Source organism: Verticillium alfalfae, genomic scaffold (genome assembly GCF_000150825.1).
Source record: "Verticillium alfalfae VaMs.102 supercont1.11 genomic scaffold, whole genome shotgun sequence".
NCBI lineage: Eukaryota > Fungi > Ascomycota > Sordariomycetes > Glomerellales > Plectosphaerellaceae > Verticillium > Verticillium alfalfae.
Genome location: NW_003315028.1, coordinates 534,317 through 542,969, shown reverse-complemented (window position 1 = coordinate 542,969; position 8,653 = coordinate 534,317). Strand labels below are relative to the sequence as shown.

Below are 8,653 nucleotides of genomic sequence, written 5' to 3'. Positions count from 1 at the left end.
CATCATTTCGGGATCACAAGCAAGGTTATTGGAATTGCATGGTTCGGCGTTTGGGATTATCCGTGGGGACCCGGTGGCCTGGATGATTAATAGAGCCGCCAAGTAGAAGGAGGCCTTGAGGCGTTTGTTTTTTCCTCACAATTGCCTTGCTGGGGCATGGGGCGCGGAAGTTTCAGGAAATTATCCGGCGAAAGAAGAACTGCTGGGGGTCCCTAGGATTTCCGAGCGATATTACTGTACTAGCCAAGAAATGCCTTGAGGCGAAGATACCAACGAAGCTTATTTCCTTGATCACAGTCCCTCTTTACGTGCTGCGCAAATCGAACAAACCGGTATTGCACAGCGGGGATGTACTTAGAGTCCCGGTGAGCAGATGTGCACAGGTTCGTCTCATGATGGCGCATAGGGGGCGGCGCGATCGCATCTTGAAACGATCGGGTCAAACCGAATGCGTGTATCCTTCGTACAAGCCTATGCGGCGTGAACTGCCGTGGTCATGAAACGTCGCAATGAGATGATCGCCATGCGCGATTGCTGGACCCTATTTCATCAAGCACACTGACTCATTAGTCATGAAGTGTGGATTGTCAGGTCGATAGAGTGGAGTATGCGCAAATGTCACATGCATGGGCCTGATTGCATGACATGGCGTATCTCGTGGATTCGCAGGTCATGCTTACTGTCGTCGTCAACAGGCAATGAAGGGAGCCGTCGGGTAATCAGCTGGTGCCATGCATCTCTTCGGGCCAATGGGTGCTTGCCAGCATACTTGGGCTTCATCGAATGTGTGTTACTCGGGAGCCTGAGAGCCTTGCTGATGAGAGGTGGCTTTCGTGAGGATCAGGCTTGCTGCTGGCACGGATGCAGTCAGGCTTCGTCGTCGATGCCATATCAGCTCCAGAGTATCCATCACCTTGCTCCCTCGTTGCTTACTGATAGCTTCACTTGAAATTACTTCCAATCTGAAGGGCGACACTGTTCCCCCCTCCCCGGCCGAGTGACCATGACTTCTAATCTCGACGCAGCGAAATGGTCCAGAATCGATACTCTTCTCAGGAAGAGCCTGGCGGCTCGCGAGGCCTGCCGTGCGAATCCCCATGACGTCCGCGCCATGCAGCAGGCATGGCAACCGATTTCTCGAATCCTGTCCCTCTTTCCCGAAGAGTTCTTCACCAAGACAAACCACCTCCAACTCGCAGACGTGAGCCCTTACGGCGAGGGAGTCTTGACGGCGCTGACGGACATCATCTGGGCGTTCAGCAGCGGGCCCGTCACGGAGCAGCTGGATTGTCCCCAGACGGCGGTGGATCTGTATGCGTACTTTGAACGAGATCTGTACAACGTTTGGCTACAGGCAAATAGCCATCACGAGGGCGGCGACATGGCGAGATTGTTTCGGACGGTGACGAACGAGGTGGCGGACTGGAAACTAATTACCGGCGATGATACAGCACGCCCGGGATTGAGTAACTCTCCGAGGCGGGGGATGGCGGCACATGCGTGGGTCATCACCAACTCGATGGTGCTCCATCACAGCGAGGAGGTCGTTGCTGCGAAGCGGCTCTGGGAAGAGCGGTGTGGTGTCTTTACTGTCATTTCAGACTAGGTTGTTCCACCGACGCTGCTAGCAGCGACAAGTTTTGGCGTTCCTGTATACGTTGCAAGCCTTACCCTTCGCTCACTCTCTCCTTCTCTCTCTTTCTATCTTTTTTTTTCTCTATCTGACATATTCGTGAGGGAGATCCCCTGAGTTAGGAACTGAATTTCATGTCTAAGCCACACAATTGTGCCCTGCATGCATTGTTGGACCCCATCGCCGCGGCGTGATCGTCGCTTTCCAGGGCAGCCATCGTGGAAAGAATCCCAGCAGAGCAGGGACCGTCGCGGCGACCCCGTTCTTTGGCCACCGGGGGATTGGTGGTCCGGGGCAAAACCTGCGGACATGTCGACCAAAGCTGGAGGCTAGAGCAAGCCACACAGATCACAAAGCTTGTACAGCTGAGGGTTCTGGTGGTGTTGCGACATGGGTTGGCATGGTTCACCTGGGACGATCTGCTGTTAGCGCTGGCCAAGGGCATGAGGAAGGGAGAGTCGGAAGGCAATGGAGGGACGTGTTGACGTCATCCAGGGTTCTGGCGCGAGCAATTTAAGTGGCCGTTGGTCTGCCCCTCTGTCGTCGAGCGGGAGGAACAGAGTTTCGACATTGTCTGGTCTTTTGAAATCGACTGCAACCAGGCGGCCTCCTTTCGACACGTACTACCTATTAATCGTAATTCATCACCAACAGTTGAATCATTCTTGCCTACGAGCGTATCCTGTAAGTATCGACTCGAATCACACCCCTCTTCATTCTTCATTAGAGATCAGCGCAGGGAAGATGGGGGCAGGCACTCGCAAAGGGGAGGGAGGGGTTGTTGGCCCGGGCGCCCGAGCTGTTGTGGACCAGTCGTATTTGGTGCGTCCGTAGATGGATCAGGTCACCGCCTTGCCCCAAAGAGCGAGGCCAAGAGGTGGCATGGGGGGCTTGGGAGATGAGCTTCAAGACCCTGGATGCCCCCTCTCCTCCTCGTTGAGTCGTCTTTGCTTGGCCATCGTTGCCGGATTTCTTCGTTGCATTGCTGACCCGGAAAGAACGGTTCTCTCCTCTCTCCTACGACTCACCTCCTCCACTCGATCAACACCACGGCAAATCCGACATTATGAGCGCTACTCCGACTGAGCTGCCATCGAGGGCGGCCACTGGCCTGACCACCGCGAGCACAAACGATGGTGCCATCTCCGACACTGACCCCACCAGCGTACGCCCTCCCCTTACCGCTCAAAAGCTTCCTCTTCGAAGCCAAGACTAACTACCAAACTACAGACCGCTGGCCTCCTAGGCGAGCGCCTTCAGGCATGGAAGCATGCCGTTGGTTATCTCGAGGACTACATGGGCGCGATTGAGAAGATTCACCGCGCTCAGGCTAAGGAATATGAGCGCGCTCTCAAGACCATCTCGAACCCTCTCAAGGAGGGTCACCACTTCGACCAGTCTCTCGGTGGAATCGCCGGCTACTTCGAGAACATGCGCTCCAACACCCAGGCCCTCATCAACACCAACATTGAGACCGAGAAGTCGATCAAGGGCTCTGTCCTGCCCGTTCTTGATCGTCTACACAAGGAGATCAAGGCCAAGAGCAAAGAGTTGACCAGCGGTGTTGAGAAGACGGCCAAGGAAGTCGAGAAGGCCCGCAACAACACTCAGAAGCATATCGAGCTTCTCGGTCAACAGACCGCATCCTATGAGTCCTCTGGTGGCAAGATCCACGGCTCCGATGATCCCTACGTCGTCAACCGTGGTGTCCTGCACCGCCTCCACAAGCAGGTCATTGAGGAGAACAACAACCGCAATGATCTACTTGCTGTCCAGAACAACTCGCAAGCCTTTGAGGCACATATTGTCCAGGTCATTCAGCAGGCCATGGAGTCTTTCACCCTCCTCGCCGGCGGCCAGGGCGAGAAGACGCGCGCCCTGCACTACGACATGCTGCAATCCATTCAATCCGTCGTGCCCGATTTCGAGTGGCGCGGCTTCACCACTCGCTCCGCTGACCGCCTCATCAACCCCAACGACCCCGCCCGCTCTGTTGACGACATTCAGTTCCCCAACATGTCCCACCCGGCCACCAAGTCCCTCATCGAGGGATCGCTCGAGCGCAAGTCGCGTAACAAGCTGTCGTGGGGCTACACGACAGGCTACTATGTTGTCACACCTTCCAAGTTCCTTCACGAGTTCAAGGACTCGGATAATGCTCGCGTCGACCCCAAGCCCGAACTGTCAATCTACTTGCCCGACGCCATCATTGGCGCTCCTTCTGGCGAAAAGTTTAACGTCAAGGGCAAGGATCGCAGCGGCGGCATGAGCGCCAAGCTTACCGGCACTGCCGAGTTGGCCTTCAAGGCCCACACCCCTTCCGACGCGCAGCGATGGTTCGATATTATCAGGGGCGTTGCCGGCGCTACTGGTCCCGCAGAGCCGACGTCACCGTCGTCGCCCGTCGTGGATCAGGATGCCAAGTTTGCCGCCGTCACGCCGCCAGGTCCCACTTCGCCGGTCGCAGGCCACGAAGCACAGCAGTCTGGAGTACTGGCGGCAGCGGACGAGAAGCCTCCTGTGCAGGCTGCCCCTGCTCAGGCTGCTCCTGCTCAGGCGGCACCAGCCGCAGCACCGGCTCCTGAGAAGGCTGGAGCTGCTCCCCCTGCTTTCTAGGAAGTTGAGGCTCTGTCATAAATGAGGCGGATCGGTCGCCCAGTTCGCTCCGACGCCTTCTCTACATGCGGTCTAGGGCAAGGTGCAAAGTGAGGCGGGCAGACCATCCACTACGATGGACCTCGACACATCCTTTTGAAATGTGATACTTACTTTACTTTTTTATGATGAGCGCGGCGTTGTTCTCTTCGCCTTGTCTCTCTGCGAGGAGCTAGTGTAGGGAGCGGGGTTGACAGACGAGCTAGGTAATGAAGTTGCTGGTAGATAATACAAACAAGACCTTGAATACAACAAGTTTCTGTTCAATACTGTCAAGCAGCTTTTGCGTATTGTTCGACGTTTTCGTTCCTCAGTCTACTACCGGCCCGATGCTTTGGACCCGGGTCCGGTTGATGGCCCGGATCAAGATCATTTGTAAGGGTGTCCTGGTAGGTGCTAGGTGACAGATATTTTGATCCGTCATCAGAATGAACCAAAAGCCCGTATTTGTGGAACGGTGTGTACGCCAATGACAACCCCCTTCCCACCTAAATCCTTTCCCGGTCATCAAAGCTATTGTCGACATCATCAGGCGAGACGCATCGAGCAATCGTTGCTTACCGAAGGCCACGTCGTTAGTGACATGTCTCAGAACTTCTGAAGGAAGTAGACGATTGCCACGTTAGGGATCTTCATCGCCGATTCTAGGCCTGCTGATTCATGATGCCGCGAATTGACGACATGATGTGGGGGAGCTCTGGCTGGCCATGTCGGCGGAGCCGCGTTTGCGATGTCTCGAGTCGCTGACGGAAAGACTGCAGTGTGACGGCGAAGCCCAGGCAAACCATCGAGAGTGATGCCCTGCACGCCGTTATCGGGCCGTGCGATCTCGCAATGAAGGCATGCGGTCGCGATATACAGCAGGTAGGTGTTTTGGAAAGGAAATGCCATTCTGCCTCGCTAGAGATAATGACAAGGCGCTCACCAAGGTCAAACACCTGCCGATGATGTGGTTCCAATTGGTGCATAGAATTGAGCGCGCGGACCAGACACTCCACTGCAACTTCCAATTCGACACGGCGAAGGACTTCAGCTGACGACGAACTCCTGAGGTGGCCATCGAATACAATAGCGTTACACAAGACTTTTCAAGTGATCTGATCTTGAGATGGAGGGAAGGGGAGGAGGGAATGGGTGTGTTGGCATTCTGTCGGCCGCCCTGTTTGCAAGGAGCGAGCCCTGAACTGGGCGAGGGGAGAGATGGCTCGCTGGTTGCCTTGCCATTACTCGAGGTGGACGTCTGCACGGCGTTTTTCAACGAGACCTAAGCCAATAGACAAGATCGGCTGCGTTTTCTCGGCAGAAGAACTTGGGGGCATGCAGGCTCGGTGCATTCTGGGCAAAGATTATCGAAAGATGTGACCGTCAGATGGCGAGGAAGGGCCTTCTTATTCCCCTCTTTCGTTGACACCGAAAGTACCAGCTTTGGGTCATCGGTTCGCCACCTTGGCTGCCTCGTGCGCGGACTACATTGAGCGGCTGGTGCTGGCTTGCATCCTTTACGCCCGTCTCCGGCTTGCTTGGCTGCCTCGCTAGACGTGCGATAGCCCAGCCTTAATGTGACTCGTAGCCTTGTCCGGGCAGTGCATCATTAGCATACCTATAAGGCGGGGCTTCGACCGCGATAGGTTCTCTAGTGAAATGGCTTCTCTTTCGGCTGATATTCTTCTACGCCTACCAGTTATAGCATGGTGTTCTGAGAACTTAGCTGCACCAGCTCAGACTTTTCGCCTTCGTGACGTTTTCCTGTGCTTCGACTCGCAGGGCTTCAGATCAAGCAGGCGGCTAGCTCGTATGATGGGCAAACCATGGGACAAGCACCAGGGCGAGATCATCAAGCTCTACAAAGATGACAGAAAGACGCTTGACGAGGTGATGAAAATAATGGAGAGGGAGTGGCAATTCAAAGCATCGTAAGCCAGACTTTCAATTTTATTTGACAAACATGTTCTGTCCTGGATGGAATGCTGAAATCACACCTTGCAGGAGACGAGCCTACCGAGGAAGATTCAAGAGATGGGGTATCGGGAAATATACTCTCACCAAGAACAAGACCCAAAAGGCCAGCGCCGAGAAGCTTGAGAACCACCAGCAGGAGAGCCCGCCACACCCTCCCTTCCGCTTCATGACTGGACAGAGCATAACGCCAACTAGAACTTTGAGTAACAACAGTGGGATTGAACGCTCACGCAACTTCTGGGAGGATGCCGAGCTATCCAGGCAAGAGATTGAGGAGCTTAACCGCAACACAAATACATCGTTGTACGTCTCTGATTCGGTCGCGCTTCTCTGTCTGACTATTTCGTCATCCAGCTTAACCTAGAATTGCCGCTGACACGCTTACAGGGAGTCCTATACCAGGCAAACGCAGGCCGAAAGCGTTTGTTCAGTGAGACATGAAACGCTCCCGCCGTTGTCTTACACTTTTCCCCCATCTCCAGCATCTTCTGCATCGAGTTTCCCAGAACAGGTCGGCGTTGAACGAGAGTTGACTGAAGAAGTGCCCCTTAATTGTTTAAATCGTTCGACCTTGACGGATATCTCCATGGACGGCATGCCGCTCGCATACATTCAAAGAATGAGACAGCAGAGCAAGCGTGGGCCAAACCAAACATACCGGGCAACATTGAGTCCGGGGACACCAGCTTATTATTCTCCGCCGGAGAACAGCAACGTCGATACTCAATACCCCCCCGAGTACCAATACATCCATCGGCAAGGACTTCACGGCCAATACTCCGGCCGCATCCCGGTCGACTTCAACTCAATGGAGCCATCCGTGGCTTACGTTAGCGGGGCTTCTTGTGCTATACTACAAAACAATAACGCAAACCAACCAGGATGGTTCTGGGAATCTAATTGAACCCTCATATCATGAATCGTGGGACCTTGCGATATACTGTCGACAGAAAAAGCCGGCAGACGCGATTGCTGAGCTTACTACATTCATGTGAAGCTCTTAACGCTGAAATGTGATCCGGGGAGTGGAACTTCTTCTGCGACCTCCTTGCCCGTACGTAATTTTGTGTACCTCGCCTGGTCATCTCTACTGCTGACTTCAATTTTCTTGACTGTCATGATACACCTCTCGAAGCAAAGTCCGGACAGAAGACTGGTCGCGAGTATGGTAACAGGCGTTTGGGATCCTTGATAATCGTATGCTGGTAAGATGGACAGGATTTTATCACGGCCTCTACAAGGAAACCGAAGCATGCATAGGCTGCGACACCACCTCAAAAAAGAAGAATACGGTCGTTATGAAGACCATCTCTCACTGTTTTATTACTACGATGCTTGAGTATAATGATCACGAAAACATAATTTGGAATCAAATGGGAACGCTCCCGCTCGTCAAGTCGTCGACTTGCTTTCATCCCAGCCTTATCTTTGGCCACATTCCGAGGCATTCTTGCATGTCAGCCCCCACAGCATCCCCAGTCCTTGCTCCCGTAATACCATCTCCAGACGTGGCCTCACCAACACCCGCGGCGACCAGGCTTGCGAGCGCAAAGGCCTCCCTATCGCCATTGGCATCCTTCATCAGCGCATCAATGTCCGCACGTCGCATACCTCCATTCTCAGACCATGCCTTCCATGATTCGAGCGCCGCGACGAGCAGGGAAGAAAGCTCATCATTGAGCACAATGGTGTGGAGCAGCGGACCCAGCACTGGCTTCAGCGACCAGGAAACAGGGACTTCAGGCACCGGCACGGAGGAGAAGATACTTCCCCATGCCGAGTTCTCCTTGAGCCAGCGTAGGGCGTGGGGCGCCAGTTGCGCGGGCGTCCACTTGGGTGATTGCAGCGCTTCGAGCAGACGAGCTTCTTTTCTCTGCAGATCCGCGTGCATCTTGTCGCGGACTAGGGTGGATCAATGTCAGCTTGTTGCGCTCGCCCACTGCGTCCAAAGGAATAGGAAAGGAGAACATACAATCGTCGAGCCTCTGGAGGTTCTCGCGCTCCATCCGCGTCTTTATGGCTTGCTGCCTCTCCGCGACGCTCATGCGAGCCTCCTTCTCCATGTGACCTCTCTGCTCCCTCATACGCCGCATCATGAGCTCCACGCGTCGCGCCTCGGAATCATCGGCGCTGAGAGTCCCCCACTCAGGTGTTGCCGAGGGATCGACGAGAGAGATCAACTCGAGAACGCCACAGGGATGGACGCGCGGCGGACGAAGGACAGGAGGGTCTCTGGAATGCGATGAGACCAGAGCAGGGTACGAGCGGAGGTTCCGTAGCAGTTGCCGCGCTTGCGAACCAGGTCGCTGTCGTGGCTGGGCGGAGGTGCTCGATGGAAGGTTGTCCAGCGTTGACTCGGGGTCAGGGTCGAGTGTGACGACGATGGCGACTCCGGATCCAGCTCGT

General features: G+C 54.7%; 4 protein-coding genes across 4 annotated transcripts in view; 3 read left to right on the top strand and 1 right to left on the bottom strand.

Annotated features, from left to right (window-relative positions):
• Nucleotides 1–1,003: 1,003 nt before the first annotated feature.
• VDBG_07987 (conserved hypothetical protein) lies at nt 1,004–1,606 on the top strand (the record flags this gene model as incomplete). The annotated part of the gene is made up of 1 exon (XM_003001682.1): nt 1,004–1,606. One exon carries the CDS (start codon nt 1,004–1,006, stop codon nt 1,604–1,606), a length of 603 nt encoding a protein of 200 aa, XP_003001728.1.
• Nucleotides 1,607–2,699: 1,093 nt separating this feature from the next.
• Nucleotides 2,700–4,249, top strand: VDBG_07986 (PH domain-containing protein; the record flags this gene model as incomplete). Its single annotated transcript, XM_003001681.1, has 2 exons — nt 2,700–2,798; nt 2,864–4,249. 2 exons carry the CDS (start codon nt 2,700–2,702, stop codon nt 4,247–4,249), a joined length of 1,485 nt encoding a protein of 494 aa, XP_003001727.1.
• A 1,680-nt stretch (nt 4,250–5,929) lies between these two features.
• Nucleotides 5,930–7,242, top strand: VDBG_07985 (predicted protein; the record flags this gene model as incomplete). Its single annotated transcript, XM_003001680.1, has 4 exons — nt 5,930–6,201; nt 6,275–6,550; nt 6,635–7,076; nt 7,198–7,242. 4 exons carry the CDS (start codon nt 5,930–5,932, stop codon nt 7,240–7,242), a joined length of 1,035 nt encoding a protein of 344 aa, XP_003001726.1.
• Nucleotides 7,243–7,658: 416 nt separating this feature from the next.
• The window catches only part of VDBG_07984 (conserved hypothetical protein), a gene marked incomplete at both ends in the record, with an annotated part of 1,896 nt that continues 901 nt past the window's right edge, over nt 7,659–8,653 (bottom strand). Inside the window, 2 exons of the mRNA XM_003001679.1 lie at nt 7,659–8,149; nt 8,220–8,479. Of these exons, the coding sequence (XP_003001725.1) occupies nt 7,659–8,149; nt 8,220–8,479 (751 nt within the window). The remainder of the gene's footprint in view (nt 8,150–8,219; nt 8,480–8,653) is intronic.